At 41.7% G+C, this 20,084-nt stretch overlaps 1 protein-coding gene across 2 annotated transcripts; it reads left to right on the forward strand.

Annotated features, from left to right (window-relative positions):
* Positions 1-1,861: 1,861 nt before the first annotated feature.
* DMP1 (dentin matrix acidic phosphoprotein 1) lies at positions 1,862-18,676 on the forward strand. Of its 2 annotated transcripts, XM_019962170.2 has the most exons (6): positions 1,862-1,975; positions 8,937-9,011; positions 9,737-9,784; positions 12,616-12,648; positions 13,239-13,286; positions 15,942-18,676. In XM_019962170.2, the coding sequence occupies exons 2-6, from the start codon at positions 8,952-8,954 to the stop codon at positions 17,289-17,291; spliced, it is 1,539 nt and encodes a 512-aa protein (XP_019817729.2). In that variant the 5' UTR covers positions 1,862-1,975; positions 8,937-8,951; the 3' UTR covers positions 17,292-18,676. The 2 variants fall into 2 exon arrangements, with proteins under 2 accessions (XP_019817729.2, XP_070647859.1); XM_070791758.1 differs by lacking the exons at positions 12,616-12,648; positions 13,239-13,286.
* The last annotated feature ends 1,408 nt before the right edge of the window (positions 18,677-20,084 follow it).

Consider the following 20,084-nt stretch of genomic DNA (forward strand, 5'->3'; position numbering starts at 1 on the left):
AGGTTCGTCTGCACCATCTTTAGAGATTCCACATATATGCATTAAAATACAATAATTTAATTAATTTTTAATTTTTTTAATTTTTATTTTTGGCGGTGCTGGGTGGTCATTGGTGCGTGTGGGTTTTCTTCCTAGTAATAGCCAGTAGGGGCTACTTTCTAGTTTCCAGGCACAGGCTTCTCATTTCGGTGGCCCCTCTTGCAGAAATAGAACTAAAAAAATTACTTTTATTGTATATGTAGTCTATGGTTTTCAGTTTGGTTATCTAGTTGCTCTGTCTGCTTTTATGCAGGAATATGGAGATCCCAAAACAACATCCAGTAACATCCTTTGCCAAAATTTTCCCAGAATCCACTCTGACATAAGATTATAAGGTTCTACTAGGACAGACCTCAGTCAAGACCTATGAAACCACCAGGGAGTATAATTCAGAACCGGAACAGAACGTAGGGAATTTATAGCTTCCGCCTATGAACTTTGGTCTTTTAATCAGCCCTGTGTGAAAATAGACTCTCTTATCCTCATTTATGCCCCCCACCTCTTGGCAGTTCACAGTGAAACATCCATGAATTTGATATGATTTGAGGGCTCTAGTTCCCTGACCAGGGATTGAACCTGGGTTCCCTGCATTGGGAGCACTGAGTCTTAGCCACTGGACCACCAGGGAGTCCTGAAAACTTACATTCTTTAGATAGTTGTTCACTGGTCTTTCTACTGTTCCTTGAGCATGCTCCTTGGGAGGTGCCCACCTCACTTTCAGCTGCCTATACAACCTTCAGCACATTCTCTGAAGAGTCCTGCCAAGTACCATTATATTCACTTCATTACATATTTAGGGACGGCAGAAAGTTCCTTGGAAATTGGCTTCTCTGGATGCTATACAACTAGTCTTTCTTTTTTAATCCAATTCTGACTTCAGGGTCACCAGCATTAAAATAAAAATGTGGCAGGCAGTTGGGAGGAGTAATGAAGTACTGGATTTAAGTTATTTTCAATTAAAAATGCAAGATCCTTAGGGTGGTACTTTAACATTTCCAGTCACCACAGAATTCTGAAAGGGGATATTGTGCTATATTAGTAGGAATTTTGGATCTTTGTGTGTATAAGAGAGGGCTTCCCAGGTGGCTCAGTGGTAAACAATCTCTTTGCCAATGCAGGAGACACAGGAGACGTGAGTTTGATCCCTGGGTTGGGAAGATACCCTGGTGGAGGAAATGGCAACCCACCCTAGTATTCTTGCCTGGGAAATCCATGGACAGAGGAGCCTGGTGGGCTGCAGTTCTTAGGGTCGCAAAGAGTCGGAGATGAGTGAGCAATCAAGCATGTGTTCCTGTGTATTTGGGGGTAGGGAGATGAGTGGAAAAGGGGATGAGTGGTGGAGATTGTTAAAAGATGAAAACAGTGAGAAAAAAAGCCCATCTTCTCAACACCAACAATTTAGGCAAGTCTAGTATTTTAGTAGATTCTTCATGTACAAGCCAAGATGCGTAGAGTCACCAGCATTAACAGGAAACGTTCTAACCACTTCTTGACTCTCCTTTTCCCATCCTTGGATCTGCTGGGATCTGCCAGTGGGTGGAAGACATTGTCATTGTTTATAATGCTCATATAAGCCTGCATGGATGTGAATGACATATATTTAGAAAGCAAAATAAAGCTTTAGGAAGATCTTCAATTTAATGGAAACTAGTCTAGTCATTTGGGAACCACAAGAGCTTTTTAGGGCAAATCTGCTTCTGCAAGCTGGAGGAAGTGTGGGTGTACTGAAGTCCCGGTCACACCTTGTGATGTCAGTCACCCCCAGCCTGAAGTTGATTGGCTGTGAAGAGCTGAAGCAGTGTTTAAATTCCTGCACCATCAGAGAAGTGTTCAGAACCTCAACCCAAGAGAGGCTTCATTGTTACAGATTTCCTCTTCGAGAACTTCAGCCTGATTGTTGAGCCTTTGGGGGAAAAGTCTTTGTTAATTGAAGAGGGTAAGATATTTTCATTCCTAAATTCTAAAAAATAACTTCTGCTGTGTTGTTTGGAAAATATTAATATATGTACACGTTTGAGAAGCGTTATGCCATACAGAGAAAGATGGGGAGAACTGTGCCTTGGGTAAAAATGATTTCATTTGTACCTTTGCTGTTTATGCCAGTAAACAGCGGTATTAAAATGACACGTTGTCAATAGAGACAGGTGATTTTCTCAGTAACACTTTAATTAGATTTCTGCATGGTACTTCTGAAAGGGAGTTTATTTATCAAGAGGCAGATGGAAGGTCATTTTGAAGTTTGGCTTTAATTAGCAAAACAAATGAAGCTTTTACATTTAGGTTTTATGGGTATAGGTATGTTCATGGCCCACAAGACATAAAAGAATCTAAACTAGACTGGTAGAACTTTCAAAATATGGTCTTTTAAATTCAAAATCATATGATGGTATTCATCCAATAATATTCTTATGAATTGAGTAGCTGAAAGGAGATGCTAAGACCACTGAAATAAACCAAGGGTGTGTTACTTACACTACTTTTCTGGTGTTTAGCTGGATATTCATGTAAGCGTGATGTCTTACACACTATCTGAGTTCAATAAATGTTCTTCTGTTGTTTAGCTGTGTATTCATGTTAAGATGATGTCTTACACACCATCAGAGTTCAATAAATGTAGACTATAACTATCTTTTAAAAACCTTTCTTAGTGTAGAGGACAGCAGTATACTCCTGTCCATCTGTACTTAAAACATTTTTTTGCATTTATCCCTTTTTTTCATCTTTATCAGAAGTGTCTGTCTTCCGTAACAGACAGTGGGAGCTGTGGTCAGGCAATGCTTTTCTGCATGATGTCTTGAAGATCCCATGTGTAATAGCAACACATCAAGGACTTGTCTTCTTCGGGAGTGATAGTGTCTGCTGACCCAGACTTTATGTTTAACTGAGGGCCAAGTAGACTATGCTATTGGGTTGGCCAAAAATGTCATTTGGGTTTTCCCATGGGTTGTTATGAAAAACTGGAATGAACTTTTTGGCCAACCCAATACTTTGTTCTGGTTGGTTAAAATAAGTAAACAACCAAACAATTTTCTAGTGGACATTTATCTGTTAGAACCTCCCCCCTCTTCCTGAATGGTAATGTGAACCAATGCGTCTCAGATGCTAAGAGGCCTTTCACATTTATATTTAATTTGGCAACACCTAGGAGTTATTGTACTGTGGTTGAAAGCATCTAACAAAGGGATGCTTATAGCTGACCTCAAGACAATTACAGTTGGAATGACTGGAATTTTTATTGATTTACTTGGTTGGTTTTCTGAATTTCTAATAGAATCCATGTCCTGGTCAAAATGCACTTTATTTTAAAAAAGTAGTAACAAATCAAATTCTAGCTAATAGGGGTTCTGATTAGTTGGGTTCTGGGTAATTTTGCTTTTGTAAAACCAGCTTGACACACTGCTGTATACTCGAGTATCTAGAACAGTGCCTAGCTCATAGAACGTTCTCAATAGATATTTATTGACTGCTAATAAGTGGGTATATTGTTCATTAGTCTTATTAAGGAAGACAACATCAATCCAAACATAAGGAAAGTAAGCATGATATAGTCAGCCTATAATTTTTCAAGTTTTGATTTCCTTCCTTCGGCCTATCTCTTTCATTTTAGTTTACATAAAAGAAAATATATACACATGAATATTAACTTTGAGGAAATTCTAGAAATTCTGCACTCCTTGAGGGTGGCCAGAGAGGAAAGAGATTGAAATACCCTTCTCCAGATCCAGAATATCTTCAGGAGTTGGATCTTCTCAACTCTGGGGAAAAAACTGGTAAAGGTTAAAAGCCTCTAAAACACACACTTCCAAACAGGTGAAACTCAAATTGAGGTTGTCAGTTCAGTTGCTCAGTCATGTCCGACTCTTTGCAACCCCATGGACTGCAGCACACCAGGCTTCCCTGTCCATCACCAATTCCCAGAGTTACTCAAACTCATGTCCATAGAGTCAGTGATGCCATTAAACCATCTCATCCTCTGTTGTCCCCTTCTCCTCCTGCCTTCAATCTTTTCCAGCATCAGGGTCTTTCCCAATGAGTCAGTTCTTCATATCAGGTGGCCAAGGAATTGGAGTTTCAGCTTCAGCATCAGTCCTTCCAATAAATTCAGGACTGATTTCCTTCAGGATAACTGGTTGGATCTCCTTGCAGTCCAAGGGACTCTCAAGAGTCTTCTTCAACACCACAGTTCAAAAACATCAATTCTTCAGCGCTCAGATTTATAATCCAACTCCTTATAATCCAACTCTCACATCCATACATGACTACCGGAAAAACCATACTTTTGACTAGATGGACATTTGTTGGCAAAGTAATATCTTTGCTTTTTACTATGTTGTCTAGTTGGTCATAGTTTTTCTTCCAAGGAGCAAGGGTCTTTTAATTTCATGGCTGCAGTCACCAACCATCTGCAGTGATTTTGGAGCCCCCCAAAATAAAGTCTGTCACTGTTTCCATTGATTCCCCATCTATTTGCCATGGAGTGATGGGACCAGATGCCATGATCTTAGTTTTCTGAATGTTGAGTTTTAAGCCAACTTTTTCACTCTCCTCTTTCACTTTCATCAAGAGGCTCTTTAGTTCTTTGCTTTCTGCCATAAGTGTGGTGTCATCTGCATTTCTGAGGTTATTGATATTTCTCCTGGCAATCTTGAGGTTATGGATTTCCTTTTGTTATGTATTCTCATTGTAGAATGACAGCAGGTGCAATGTAAAAGTGACACTTACCGGATGAGCCCTGGGAGACGCTGGCTGTTCAGTTTTCCGAGGAGCGGCTGCTACTGGTGGCCTTTTTGCAGATATATTGTTGTCACTGAACACTGGCCCTAGAGAAGCTCAGCCATCAATATGTAAAAAAAAAAAAAAAGTGACACTTACCAATCACTGAAGAAGAACTTGGGGTTCTGGATTCATCTCTCACGCTAGTAGATTTTTTGTTCATTTATTACCCAGAGTAGGGCTACTGCATATCTGCTTCTACACTTTTGATGTGGTTGGTTAAAAAGTTTATAAGAGTTTGGAGCTCTCATCTGGAATATACTTCACACAAGTATAATTATTTTTATCAAAAACACTCATTGAAAACCTAGCATAGGGCTTAAAGCTCTGACTTTAAGGCTTGATAGCAGACTATATTCTATGGGAGGCAGCATCAGCTCTCTCAGGACCCCAGGGTGTATTTTATTTTAGTTTACCAGACTTCCACTTGGAAAACTGTGACTTTGAGTCAGGGTGCTAAATGGTATTTCTAGAAGCATGAGCAAATTGCTGCATCTTCCTTGCATTTCATAATATTCCATCCCTGCAAAACTGAACACTAGAAGCATGCCCGTCCTTTGTGAGACACACAACATTCATTAGTGTTAGAGCACTGCTTAGAGCACTGCTTCATTGTTTTGTTATTTAGATTAGAGAGAAGCCAAAGAAAATACAAGAGAAGAACTCAATATTTGTTGGCCTTTTATCAAGACTGGAATATTTACTGGTTTTCAGAGTACCATGAAGTTATTACTATATTCAGATTTCACTTTGAAAATTAAAATGGTGAGCCATTAGACCTATGAAGCCAACACCATTGGCACAGAGTTATTTTGATAGTATTGTATTCAGCAGAAACTTTCCTTATGAAATGAACCTAAGGGACTTCCCTGGTGGTCCAGTGGTTAAGACTTTGCCTTCCATTGCATCAGGTGAGGGTTTGATCCCTGGTTGGGGAGTTAAGATCCCACATGCCTTGGGGTCAGAAACACCAAACATAAAGAAAAAAAAAACAAAAAACAGAAGCAGTATTGTAACAAATTCAATAAAGACTTTTTTTTTTTAAAGAAATGAATCTAAGAACTTAAAAGATGTTTTGATTGTGGTAACTAAAGTGTAAGGGAGGAAAATTTTTCCTCTACTTTCTTAGGGTCTCTGACTGGGCCTAAAAATTAAACTGGCAGAAGACAGAATAGCAGGAGAAGAGCCTACATGTTTTATTAAAATTTCCACATGTACACGGGTGCCTTCCCAAGAGAATGAGGACCTGAAGTGACTGCAACAGAAGCTTTTACAACTTTTAGGCAAAGAAACAATACATTTGTGAAGAACTGACAAGACCTAGGGGATCTGAGCTAGGGCCAGTAGCTTGTGGAGAAGTCCCCAGGAAGGTCAGGTTAGGTTAACAAGGTCTGTTTGTACAGAATTCCCTCAGCCTTGCCTCCATCCCTGCTAAAGAGACTGTCTTCCCTCCCCCCGGGACAGGGGGCAGCTTTCACATGGGATTTATCTCCTGCTTCCAGGTAGGAAAAGGAGGATCAGAGCCCCCTTCTGGCATCTGCTCTTTCTTAAGTGCCTCCAGCTCAACAGAATTTTTGTGTCAGAGGCATATTTTGGGATGAGATATTCTGGTTTCCTTTGAAAGTTGGATTAGGCTTGTTTTAGGGGCAGCTGAGCATTTTCAGATTGTTGATATTAGGTGAAAGATTTGAAAAAGGAATCAAAATATTATTAAAGCACATGGACTGATATGAAGTGTGCTGAATTAGGATGAAGAAAATAACACAAAGCGTAGCGATGTTGACGCGGAATATGCTCAGGATGAGAGATGAGTGACCCCGTTGGACCATTTGGGTGTAGAATTGTAGAAATGAGGCAGGCACCTTCTCAGTCTCCTTACCTTAGGATTTCTATTGTTTTCCTGAATAAATTTAAACAATACGACTAGATGACTTCTTGAGCCCAGTGTTTCAGACGTTATTCAGTGTATCAGTCATTATTGAGCAAGGTACAATTATTTCTGGGATCAGAGGTTGAAGTCACTTTGGAGCACTTTTAAAAACAAACCCACGCTGATTTCCACCCTCAGCGGACAGATTTATTATCCTGTGGTGCAATTTGTGCACTGGTATTGCTGGTGGTAAAGAATCCGCTTGCCAATGCAGGAGATGCAAGAGATATGGGTTCCATCCCTGGGCTGGGAAGATCTCCTGGAGGAGGAAATGGTAACCCACTCTCTACCTGGAAAATTCCATGGACATGACTGAATGACTGTCTGATTGCTTTAAATCTCCCCAGGTGATACTTACATACAGCCAAGCCTGGGGATCTTTGTCTTATATAATTTTTGGTTTTGGTCTTGGCTGTGTGGCATGTGGGATCTTAGTTCCCTGATTAGGGTTCGAACCTGCACCTCTTGCATTGGAAGTACAAAGTCTTAACCATTGGACTTTTAGGGAAGTCCCTAGCTTAGATCTTTTGTCACCAGCATAGTATATTTTAACATTTAAAGACACAAATCAGTAGAAGTAAAGTCTCAAATCAGCCTGCAGGACTTTCCAAACAATGTTTGGACATCCATCTGTTAGGACAGCCCCAGGGCTCATGAGTGCCAGGCAAATTATTTTCCTTTTAAATCACTTCAATAACTTTTTACATTAGCATTGAGGACATTTATTTTTAGATATAGAACAAATTGCTTTTCAAACCACCAGTTCTTGAGGTGTGAAATGAAGCCACCCTCCAGGAAAATACAGTTTAATTTGGCAGGTTTCTCTCAGTGTGATTCACAAGTGTATCCCAAACCTCTAATCTTCCCTGGATCTTTCAGTACTGTGAATGACGCTGAAAAAATTTAGCATAATCATGTATAATGTATGACTAAAAGGAGCACAGTGGATATGGCACGCTCTCTGGAGCCATAATATGAAGGCTACATCATGGGTTTCTTGCAGATGAAGAAAATGCAAAACCAATCGAGTTTGTTTAGATGTTATTGTGAGGTTATAAACATGACTGAGGATCCCTGCATGTGTGTGTGTGTGTGTGTGTGAAGACAAATGCCTACATCTGTCAGTGGTATCAATAATGTAGTTTTGTGGAATGATATTTGCCAGTCTGTTCTGACACATTGGTCTGCATAATCAGTATCAAACTGAAAGATCAGAAATTTCTCTATTGCTCTTTCCTTACTTTTCCTTCATTTATCATAGCTTATGTATTAGTTAAGAAGTATTTATAGAGCTTCTTATTGAAAAGTTTTCAATTTATCTCTTGGGAGTGAAGTTTTTAAAAAATCCTAATAAACCTAATAATTCACACATATACTTCATCCACTGAAGTATACCATTGATTTTTTTTGTACACTCAGAGTTTAACAACCTTCACCAAAATCAATTTTAGAACATTTCATTATGTCCAAAATTCACCCATTAGCTGTCACTCCAACACCTCATCTTCTCTTTAGTGCTCAGTTGCTCAGTCATGTCTGACTCTTTGCAACTCTTTGGACTGTTGCTGGCCAGGCTCCTCTGTCCATGGGATTTTCAGGCAAGGATACTGAAGTGGGCTGTCATTTTCCTTCTCCAGGGGATCTTCCACACCCAGAGACTGAACCCACATCGCCTTTGTCTCCTGCATTGCAGGAAGGTCCTTTACCTGCTGATCCATCAGGGAAGCCCTGATCCCCTCTGTGCTCTGTTGTGCTTAGTTGCTCCAGCCCTGGGCAAACACTTACTTTCTGTCTCTATAGATTTGCCTTCAATGGACCTTTCCTATGAATGGAATCATACAGTATATGATCTTTGGTGCCTGGCTTCTTTCACTCAATATAATGTTTGCAAGATTCCTCTACTTTGAAGCATGTATCAATACTTCATTCCTTGTTATGGCTGAATAATATTCCATTGATGGACAGGGAGGCCTGGCGTGCTGCGATTCATGGGGTCGCAAAGAGCTGGACACGACTGAGCGACTGAACTGAACTGAACTGAACTGAATATTCCATTGTATGGATATAGTGCATTTTATTTATCTATTCATCAGTTAAAAAATAAACTCATCTAAATATCCATCGAAAGTGTTAAAAGTTGAAGCTCTTACATTTCTTTGGTGTGAAGAAAATCATCTTCTGTCTTTCATCACAGGTAGGGGTGACACAGATGGCTACGAAGACCACCATCCTGCTTATGTTCCTGTGGGGACTTTCCTGTGCTCTTCCAGTAAGTATCAGGATAGAGATGTATGAAAAAGAAACCTTTATATCTAACACTGCACATGTCATTTATTATAAGCTAAACTTTGGCCACCTCATGTGAAGAGTTGACTCATTGGAAAAGACTCTGATGATGGGAGGGATTGGGGGCAGGAGGAGAAGGGGACAACAGAGGATGAGATGGCTGGATGGCATCACTGACTCGATGGACGTGAGCCTGGGTGAACTCCGGGAGTTGGTGATGGACAGGGAGGCCTAGTGTGCTGCGATTCATGGGGTCGCAAAGAGTCAGACATGACTGAGCAACTGATCTGATCTGAACTGAACTGAAAGTGGTTGTGCATGTTCCAGTCAGATGACAATAGTAAATTCCTAGGAAGATTCTTTCTTTAAAATATCATCCAATTTATCCCTTATTCTGCTCGGACAGCATTCATATAGGAAGATGCTCATTTTCTTCCTTATAAGCCATGGTTCTCAAAATGTTATCCCCAGACCAGCTGCATCAGGATCAACTAGGACCTTGTTAGAAATGTAAATTCTCAGGTCCTAACTCAGACCTACAGAACCAGACTCTCTGGGGATGGGACACGGCAACTTGTGGTTTAGCAAGGCGATTCTTATTCTTATTCATGCTAAAATTTGACGACTACTCCTTCTAACTATGTGATATGTGAACACCTGCTACCTTGGAAATTTCTGGAGACTGACCATGTGTACCAAATTTTCTAGGTAGCCAGGTATCAAAATACTGAATCCAAGAGCTCTGAAGAATGGAAGGTGAGTAGAAATAAGATTTTTGGAAATATTTTTATTTTAGTATGTTATTAGTATAACCAAATTGGCTTCACTGCAAATGTTGAAACTACTAATGATTTTAATGAACACATTAGTAACCTGAGATATAGAGGGTAAGGGCTATGATTTCTAGTTCTTATAAGAAAATGTAGTTTATATAATGCTTTGACTTCAACTTAATAGTGTAATTTGGCGAGGAAGCATTTTTTTCCTTTAGCTTTATTTTCATGATCGGTCTGTGTGGTAGAGCAAGGGGATGGTTGACAATGAACCAAGTTTGTCCTTGAAAAATTAGGACTAGAGATCTGTTTTATCAGATGTCTGGTAGGCAAGAGGTTAGGAGGTCAAGTCCTGGAAGGGGGGGGAAAGAAAGAATGAGAGAACACCAGAGTCTTTGGAATGAGAGCTAATCCAATAGTTCTTAATGCTCAGTAACTCAGGAGCCATTGCCAGACACAGTTCTTTGTTTTGCTTGTGTTAACTTTTTGAATCTTCACAGTATCCCCAATGAATTAGGTATTGTATTTTATTCTTATTTTACAAATGAGAACTCTGAGACACAGAAAATAACCCAATCTGTATAGGTAATATGGTTAATTAGGGTTCATGCCAGACTTTGAACCCAGGTCACTCTGGCCCCAGAATCTGTATTTTTACTGAGTGTTATATCCTTCTTGGAAAGGAACCAGGTCTAGGAAGTCAGCAGCTTTTCAAGATTGGAGCTACAGTTTTCACTCCGTATCCATAAGGGATTTAGTTCTGGGACCTCTGTGGATACCAAGATCCATGGATGCTCAATGCTTATATAAAATTGCATAGTATTTTCATATAACCTGTGCCCATATTCATGTATACTTTAAATCATCTTTAGATTACCTATAATACCTAATAAAATGCCATGCAAATACTTGCTGGAGTGCATCAAGTACGTTTTGCCTTTGGGAACTTTCTGGAAGTTTCTCTTTTTTTCTTTCTTTCTTCCCTTCTTTCCTTCCCACCTTTCTTTTTTTCCCTACTATTTTTGATCTGAGGCTGGTTGAGTGTGTGGATGTGAAACTCATGCATATGAAGGACTGACTGTACACGTGAGGGTTAAAATCTTAACTTAAATCAGAATGTGTTTTATTACCTATTTCCTGCCGGCTTTTACATATGCTACAGCTGGTTGTTTAGTTACTAAGTTGTGTCTGACTCTTTGAGACCCCATGGACTATAGCCTGCCAGGTTTGACACAGCTAGGGCATAATGCTAGGGCTTTCCTGCTGACTCAGACAGTAAAGAATCTGCCAGCAATGCAGGAGACCTGGGTTCGATCCCTGGACTGGGAAGATCCCCTGGAGGTGGGCTTGGCAACCCGCTCCAGTATTCTTGAGAATACTGGAGAATCCCCATGGACAGAGGGGCCTGGCGGGCTACTGTAGTCCGTACAGTCCAGGCTACAGTCTGGCTATGGTCCGACTTGCAAAGAGGTGGACATGACTGAGTGATAAAGCACAGGGCACAGTACTGTTAGTGCTGGCTAGATAGTGTCCAAGGCCTGAGACAGGGTCCTGCCCCTGCTTGAGGCTGGAATAGGCATTGCAAAATTTCTTACATGAACTTTCACCAGGGATGTCCTTGAGCTGGTTAGTTTAAAAGCAGCTGCTGTGGATCCTTTCGTTTAGCCAGAGTACCACAAACATGCAGTAGTCTCAGGCCTAGCCTTAGCATGAGAAAAATAAGAATGTCTGGCTCCCTTCCACCCTTTAAGTGACTGGAGTAGAGTCTGCCACGGTGCCTGGGGCAGTGTCGCAGGCCAGAGACTTAGAGTGACCATGGCTTTTCCGTCTAGGAGAGATCCCCAGCCCAGGACTGCCGAGAGGTTTGCTGAAGATGTGCTCCCAGCAGCTCCTCTCTGCTCTCGTTGGCACCTTGGGTCTGCACACCCATCACTTAGCCGCTTTGAGCCACATGGGATTCGGGACTTTTGTCCTGCTCAAGGGGGAGGAGGAGAGTAGGTGGGGAGAGGGGACCAGAGATGGTACAGGCATTCTTAGAGCTCTTATAAGATTAAAGAAAGTAAAATAAATCAGAACTGTGACTAATTTTCAGACTTAGCATTTTGCGATTTTGGTGATCTTACATGACTCAAGACAGGTGGCTTTTTTCTATTCAGTTTTGTCCACTACTCAATTTCATAAAGGATATTTATAATCCTTTTGAGTGTTCTCAAAAGGGATCATTTCTTCAGGTTATATCATACTGAATGGTCTCAAGAGGCTTTCATAAGCATTAGCCAAATTCCTCCTCACAGCAACCATGAGCAATAAGCAAACTGGTTGCTAATATTCTAAATTTAGGAATAAGAAACTGACATCACAGAGGTGAATTGTCCAGCCATTAGAGTTTACCTAAGACTTAAGTGTTTCCTGAAACACATGAATTTCAGTACTACCCTTAAGACAGTTTTCAGGGCTAAAACACAAGCCAAGGAGTGAATTGACACTTTAAATCTGGGTTTATGACTTCTAATGCTATTTTTTCTATCTTATATTTTTTCTGGGTTGTGTATTTTTCTTCAAAGAAATTTTATTTTTCTCTAACTATGGGAAATATGAAAATCTTCTAAGTTTTTTTATATACAAGACCTTTTTATGCCATTGGTCTCACATTCATTCATTGTTTTAGCCATTTCATTATAAAATATCATTAATACTCATGTAAATATAAAATATCTATCAATAAGCTAAAAAAAACCCTAAAATTATTATGAATGTTTGCAATGATATGATCCACCTCTGAAGGAGTAACTTGTTTTCCTCCCTTTGCTACAGGGTCATTTGGCTCAGACACCAACACCACCTTTGGTAACTATCTCATTTATTTTTCCAAACTTTAAGCTTTTTATTTTGTATTGGGTATAGCTGATTAACAATGCTGTGGTAGTTTCAGGTGAACAGCAAAGGGTCTAAGCCATACATATATATGTATCCATTCTCCCCCAACCCACCCGCTCCCCCTTCTATCCAGACTGTTGTACAACATTGAGTAGAGTTCCGTGTGCTATGCGGTAGGTCCTTGTTGGTTATCCATTTTTAATATAGCAGTGTGTCCATGACCCTCCCAAACTCCCCAACACTCTAATTTATTTTTTGGCCCCAGTGATAAATATGGAATGAAGAGCATGTCTACCTCTGAATTCTCCCACTCTTTTTTCCTTCCTATTTTATAGGACTTTTTGTATTTTATAATATTCTTTTGTATTTTAAAATATTTTATAATATTTATTTATTATAAACATCTCATAAAATCACTTTGACTCTCTTCTCATCATCTCAGGCCATTTGGAAAGCTGTAAATCCAAACCACAATTTTTGATGCACTCCATGTTTTCTTTCCTTTCCTCAGGAATTACTAACATGAAAAATAAACAACAACATTTTTTTTTTCTTTTTAGGAGAGCAGTGAGTCATCAGAAGAAAGTAAACTTAGCTCAGAGGAACAGGTAATTAAACAGACCTTTCTTAACTTTCCAGGCTACTTAGGAGTTGAAGGAAATGATGTTAGATTAAATTACCTGGTGACTGTTCTAAATATAAGATGTTCTAAACTTTGGTTATGCTGTCTAAAAAGTCCTATAAAATAGGAAGGAAAAAAGAGTGGGAGAACTCAGAGGTAGACATGCTCTTCATTCCATATTTATCACTGGGGCCAGATGATAGACACTGTGGCCCTAAATGTTCCTCTAGTTAAAGAGAACACACTCACACACACATACACAGAGAGAGTCATAAACTCTGTTAGACAACAGCTTGCTCATAAATCTCAGATATTGCTTTTACAACTGGAGCAGTTCAGACCAGGCAGAGAAAAACATTCTGGTTCATGTGCAGTCTGGTTCAGCGCCTGAAGACTGCCTCTGTGCCCAGAATCCTGCTAGACCGCTAGAGGAGAGACTAGCTCTTGCCCTGAGGAAACTTTAAGAGGACAGTTGCTTCAGTAATGACTTTTTTAAAAAAATAGTTTCTCATCTGTGGCCCTGGGAGATAGAAAAGCTGACTTAGCTTGAAAGTGAAAGTTGCTCAGTCGTGTCCAACTCTTAGCAACTCCATGGACTATACAGCCCATGGAATTCTCCAGGCCAGAATACTAGAGCGGGTAGTCTTTCCCTTTTCCAGGGGATCTTCCCAAGCCAGCAATCGAACCCAGGTCTCCTGCATTGCAGGCAGATTCTTTACCAGCTGAACCACAAGGGAAGCCCAAGAATACTGGAGTGGATAGCCTATCCCTTCTCCAGTGGATCTTCCTGACCCAGGAATCGAACTGGGGTCTCCTGCATTACAGGTGGATTCTTTACCAACAGAGCTATGAGGGAAGCCCTTAGCTTATATCTCTGTAATAAAAAACTTGCTAGCATCTTTTTTCTTCCCTTCTGCTTTCCTATGCCTTCCCCCCTGTCCCCGCTTTTCTCCTCCCCCTCCTTCTTCTTTTCATTTTTCTAAGACATTTAGTCATTGCTTTCTTAACTGTCCTGTCGTTTTAACCAAACTCAATCCCCTGGGCTCCAGCTAACCTAGGAGCTGGGTTTCTTCTAGGATGTAGACTAAAGATTCATCAGACGAACATTGTGTACATTTATAAGCATAGAATTGGGGAAACGCTCTTTTTGGGGAGACCTTGTGATTTATAACCTCCATGTTACATTTATAAGCATAGAATTGGGGAAACGCTCTTTTTGGGGAGACCTTGTGATTTATAACCTCCATGAGCTCTTAGATGACAGCAACAGTTTTGGGGGGGGTGCAATATGAGACTATTGAGGTAAGAAAAGCTCCATGGATGCTCAGTTCCAGCAGATTCATGTAAATTCTAGTGATGGGAAGAGTGTCATCACCCTGTATTCCCTCCCGTCAGAACTCAGACACTGATGAGTAGGGTCAGGTGGGAAAAGAAAAAAAAAAATGGGCAAGTTGCTTGGGCTTCCCAGGTGGCTCAGTGGTAAAGAATCTGCCTGCCAATGCCGGAGACGTGGATTCCATCCCTGGGTCAGGAGGATCCACTGGAGAAGGAAATGGCAACCGACTTCAGTATTCTTGCCTGGGAAATCCCATGTAGCCTGGAAGGCTACAGTTCATGGAGTCACAAAGAGTTGGATACAACTTAGTGATTAAACAGCAGCAGTAGAGAGAGAGTAGATTTTTCCAGTGTGTGATGAATGAAGGCTCATGGACATTCCTTATCTGAGTAGAGCATCCAATTGTTTTATTTCTGGGGATCATCCCTCTGAGCTACACTTAGAACTCAGATATCACCCCAGGTACACTCCTTCAGCTGAGCCTTCTATAGGCAACTCTCTGCCTGTGCAAACCAGTATAAATATGGTTTTGGTGAGATCTATACCTTACTGCAATATTATACTTTCATTTCAGCCAAAGGTTTCATTCACCTGCTCTAATACATTTCCATCCCCAGCCCCAGAGTTGGTTTGAAAAAAAATCTGAGTCATTTCAAAATCACCCAGTATTTTAAAAAACCTCTATTTTAAACCAAATAATTTGATGAGTATATCTTCCCTAGTGGCTCAGACGGTAAACAATCTGCCTGCAATGCAGGAGACCTGGGTTCGATTCCTGGGTCTGGAAGATACTCTGGAGAAGGGAATAGCAATCCACTCCAGAATTCTTGCGCCTAGACAATCCTATGGACAGAGGAACCTGGTGGGCTACAGTCCATGGGATCGCAAAGAGTCAGACATGACTGAGTGACCAACACGTTTACTTTCACTGTTTTAAACCAAATAGTTTGAGGAGTATTATAAATCAATTCTTTAATTTACAAAAAAATTTCTGAAAGTATCCCTTAAGGACTCAGACTTACAATATGATTTGAGTTTCATAAACGTAATTTCTAGAGAACATTTTGAAAAGATTTGTGCAGCACTGAGTGAATGGTGCCTATGGAAAATGGGATGACTTGACTTTCAACTTCCCTTCCTTCTTTTTAACCCCTGTTTGAGACGTTATTGAGCCATAGAACTGAACATGGCTTAGATGAGGGACACAGGAAGAAGAAAACAAAAACAGCCTAGATGGGCATTAGGTACAACCCTCTAGAGCAGCTCCTGGGGGTACTGACCATGTCTCTTAACCCCAAACTCCAGGCAAATGAAGACCCCAGTGACAGCACAGAATCCGAGGAGGTCCTGGGCCTTGATGATCAGCAACATGTTCATAGACCAGCTGGCGGCCTCTCTCGGAGGGGAGGAAGCGAAGGTGATAATAAAGATGATGATGAAGACGAGAGCGGAGATGACACCTTTGGGGATGATGATGGTGGCCCAGGACCCGAAGAGAGACGATCAGGAGGGGAGTCCAGGCTTGGAAGCGACGAAGACTCGGCTGACACCACACGATCCAGGGAAGACAGCACCCCACAAGGGGATGAGGGGGCCCGTGATACCACCAGCGAGAGCAGGGACCTTGACCGTGAGGATGAGGGGAACAGCAGGCCCGAGGGCGGTGACTCCACTCCAGACAGCGACAGTGAGGAGCACTGGGTGGGAGGCGGCAGTGAGGGGGACAGCAGCCACGGGGATGGCTCTGAGTTCGACGATGAAGGGATGCAGAGCGATGACCCGGGCGCCTACAGGAGCGAGAGGGGCAACTCCCAAATAAGCGATGCCGGCCTCAAGTCAAGAGAATCGAAAGGGGACGATGAGGAGCAGGCAAGCACCCAGGATTCCCATGAGAGCCCAGCAGCCACATATCCCCGCAGGAAATTCTTCCGGAAGTCTCGTCTTCCTGAGGAAGATGGCAGAGGGGAGCTTGATGATAGCCGCACGATAGAAGTCATGAGTGACTCCACCGAAAACCCCGACTCCAAAGAAGCCGGCCTCGGCCAATCCAGGGAACACAGCAAGAGTGAATCTCGACAAGAGAGTGAGGAGAACCGGTCCCCGGAAGACAGTCAGGATGTCCAAGACCCCAGCAGCGAGTCTAGTCAAGAGGTCGACCTGCCTTCTCAAGAAAACAGTAGCGAATCTCAGGAAGAGGCGCTCCATGAGTCCAGGGGTGACAACCCCGACAACGCCACCAGTCACTCCAGAGAACATCAGGCGGATAGTGAGTCCAGTGAGGAGGACGTGTTGGATAAGCCCTCCGATTCAGAGAGCACATCCACAGAGGAACAGGCTGACAGCGAATCCCATGAGAGCCTCAGGTCCTCGGAGGAGAGCCCAGAGTCCACTGAAGAGCAGAACAGTTCTAGCCAGGAGGGCGCCCAGACCCAGAGCCGGAGCCAGGAGAGCCCGTCTGAGGAGGACGATGGTAGCGATTCCCAAGACAGCAGCAGATCGAAAGAGGACAGCAACTCGACCGAGAGCGTGTCAAGCAGTGAGGAAGAGGCCCAAACTAAAAACACTGAAGTAGAAAGCAGAAAATTAACAGTCGATGCGTACCACAACAAACCCATCGGAGATCAGGATGACAATGATTGCCAAGATGGCTATTAGCATGGGCGTGCCTGAGCGCCTCTCACAGACAGGCGTCCTGGAGGCTGGAGACTAGGGAAAATCATAACCGTAATTTATTGACGTTTGTATCAGAAGAATAGCCTGAGGCCATTTCATTCTGAAAGGAAATGCTCGATGTTATACTTGTTTGTGTCTAGGGTGTCATCAAACCATAGAGGTTTCAATAATGGAAAATGTCACTAGAACACCCTCCATGGGAGACCTAAGCAAGGAAAGATGTGTGTTGTTGCTTCACAGCTGAAATAGTTCCTAACTCATTAACCTAACGCACAGTTACACAGGTTGTGCTATGTACCAGGCACTGCACTGGGTGGTGAGGAGGTCAAGAAGCTTAAAGACTTGTCTCTTGCTCCTGAGGAGAAGGTTTTGTTGTTGTTCAGGCTCTAAGTTGTGTCCATCTCTTTGTGACCCATGGACTGCAGCACACCAGGCTCCTCTGTCCTCTCCTAACTCCGGAGTTTGCTCAAATTCATGTCCATTGAGTCAGTGATGCTATCTAACCATCTCATCCTCTGTTGCCCCCTTCTTCTTGTGCCTTCAATCTTTCCCAACATCAGGGTCTTTTCCAATGAGTGGGCTCTCCGCATCAGGTGGCCAAAGTATTGGAGTTTCAGCTTCAGCATCAGTCCTTCCAATGAATATTCAGGGTTAATTTCCTTCAGAATTGACTAGTTTGATCTCTGAGAAGCTTATAGAGGGTAAATAAAGCTGAAAAGGGATAAATATGACAAAAGCAAGAATTATTACAATCCAGCGCGGTGATCGCTATTAACACAGATAATGAACAAAACATATGGATTCACAGAAGAGGGCGCACTTTGCCTTGAGAATTAGAGAGGGCTTCACAGCAGGAAAGACACTGGAGTCAGAACGTTGCATGGGATTTCAACATTTAAGGCTAGACAATTCTATTTATCCTTGGTATCAACAATAGAAAATCCTATATGAATAAACATTTAGTTTGTGAAAGTGTTTTCAAAATAGGGCGCAGTAATGTGCTTCAGATAAGCAAAAATTCTTTTTTCAATTAACCCTTTTTGATTTTTTCCTTTTTTGTGTGTGTATGTGTGTGTGTGTGACACTCCCATGAGCGTCACCTCCCTTACCACTGGTGATGATATGGAGGACTGGGTGGGGGAGGGTGGAAAAATGAAATTCCTCTTTAAATAGACAACTATCAGCTTAATTTTTTTCTAAGATCAATCCATGTGCAAAGCTAGAAAAACTGTTCTTGGAGTACTCTATTTGTGTTGCACATAGCAAAATTGTGTGTATAGAATTCAATTGATTTTTGCCTAATACCCTTTGAAATGTTACCTCAACCTAAAATATTTGTTTTGTAATAAAGATTATAATATCCAGAAGTATGTGCTTATTTCTTAAAGTGATGCCAATTTTTAGGATATGAAACAACTTTTCCTTTAAGACATGGCAAAATAGTTTATTAGCTTTCTCCCATTAAAACAAAAGATTTCCTTATTTCCTGAACATTTAATTTTATTGATAATTCAGGTCGCATTTGATAAAATTACTTTTCATGTTGCTTATGATATTTCACTAAATGGATCTGTTATGGATAAGGGGGAAAAGGGAAGCCAGCTCTCAGCTTTTTGTATTAGGCCGCACCAAAAGTTCATGGTCTCTCAGATTGTCCGAAGTGTAAACTTTTGGAACTACAGGGACACACGTTCTTTACACTGTTTCCCTGAAGGAAATGACCAAATCTCAGCACTTCCATTTTGGTTTTTTTTAAGAGTTTTTTTTTTTTTTTTTTCTTCTAATATGGATCACTTTTAAAGTCTTTACTGCATTTTTTTTTTTTTTTACAATATTGCTCCTGTTTTACATTTTTGTTTTTTGGCCATGATGCCTGTGCAATCTTAGCAATCTTACGCCCCCTGCCTTGGAAGGCAAAGTCTTAACCACTGGACTTCCAGGGAAGTCCCAAGTATTTCCACTTTTTCCAATGTGTTTTCACCCACACGGCCACTAGAGCACATCATGTACATGCTAAGTTGCTTCAGTTATGTCTGACTCTTTGTGACCCCATGGACTATAGCCCGCCAGGCTCCTCTGTCCATGGGATTCTCTAGGCAAGAATACTGGAGTGGGTTGCCATGCCCTCCTCCAGGGGATCTTCCTGATCCAGGGATTGAACCCAGGTCTCTTACGTCTCCTGCATTGGCAGGAGGGTTCTTTACCACTAACGCTCCATACAAATTCATTCAGAGAATCAAGACTTCCCAGTCTTCAGTCTGACCCTTCCCATCCTTCACACCTCTCTGCTCCCTCACAACGTCAAGCCTATGGTAGACAAAATACACACAGTTTTCTAATCTTCTTCCTTGAGATTTTAACCCAATAGATCTGGAGTAAAACCCCAAGTTATGTATTTCAAGAAGGGTCCCAGGAGATTCTGAAGTAGCCCATTGGCACATCTCTGACTTTACAGATTAGTTATCTGGCTTTATTAACCTACAGGTTCCCACCAACCCACAGTTTCTTCAGAGGATAACTGTCTATGCACAGACCTCTTGGTTGCCTGAGATGTAGCTGACCAGGTTCCAGCCACCCATATGCCCCTCCTCACAGCAGGTGATCAGGTGGGTTGAACACCCCACCCAAGATGGATGGGCCAATAGCCTCAGAGCAGGCCTGTTACAAAGGCTCTGCCTGATGGTGGCTTGAGGTCTAATCTGAGTTCCCCTCTCTGGAGATCTGGCTGTTGGGGAAAGAGAGGTCAGAAAGTGGTCCAAACAAAAATAGATGGGA

Source organism: Bos indicus, chromosome 6 (assembly GCF_029378745.1).
Source record: "Bos indicus isolate NIAB-ARS_2022 breed Sahiwal x Tharparkar chromosome 6, NIAB-ARS_B.indTharparkar_mat_pri_1.0, whole genome shotgun sequence".
In the NCBI taxonomy this organism is placed as follows: domain Eukaryota; kingdom Metazoa; phylum Chordata; class Mammalia; order Artiodactyla; family Bovidae; genus Bos; species Bos indicus.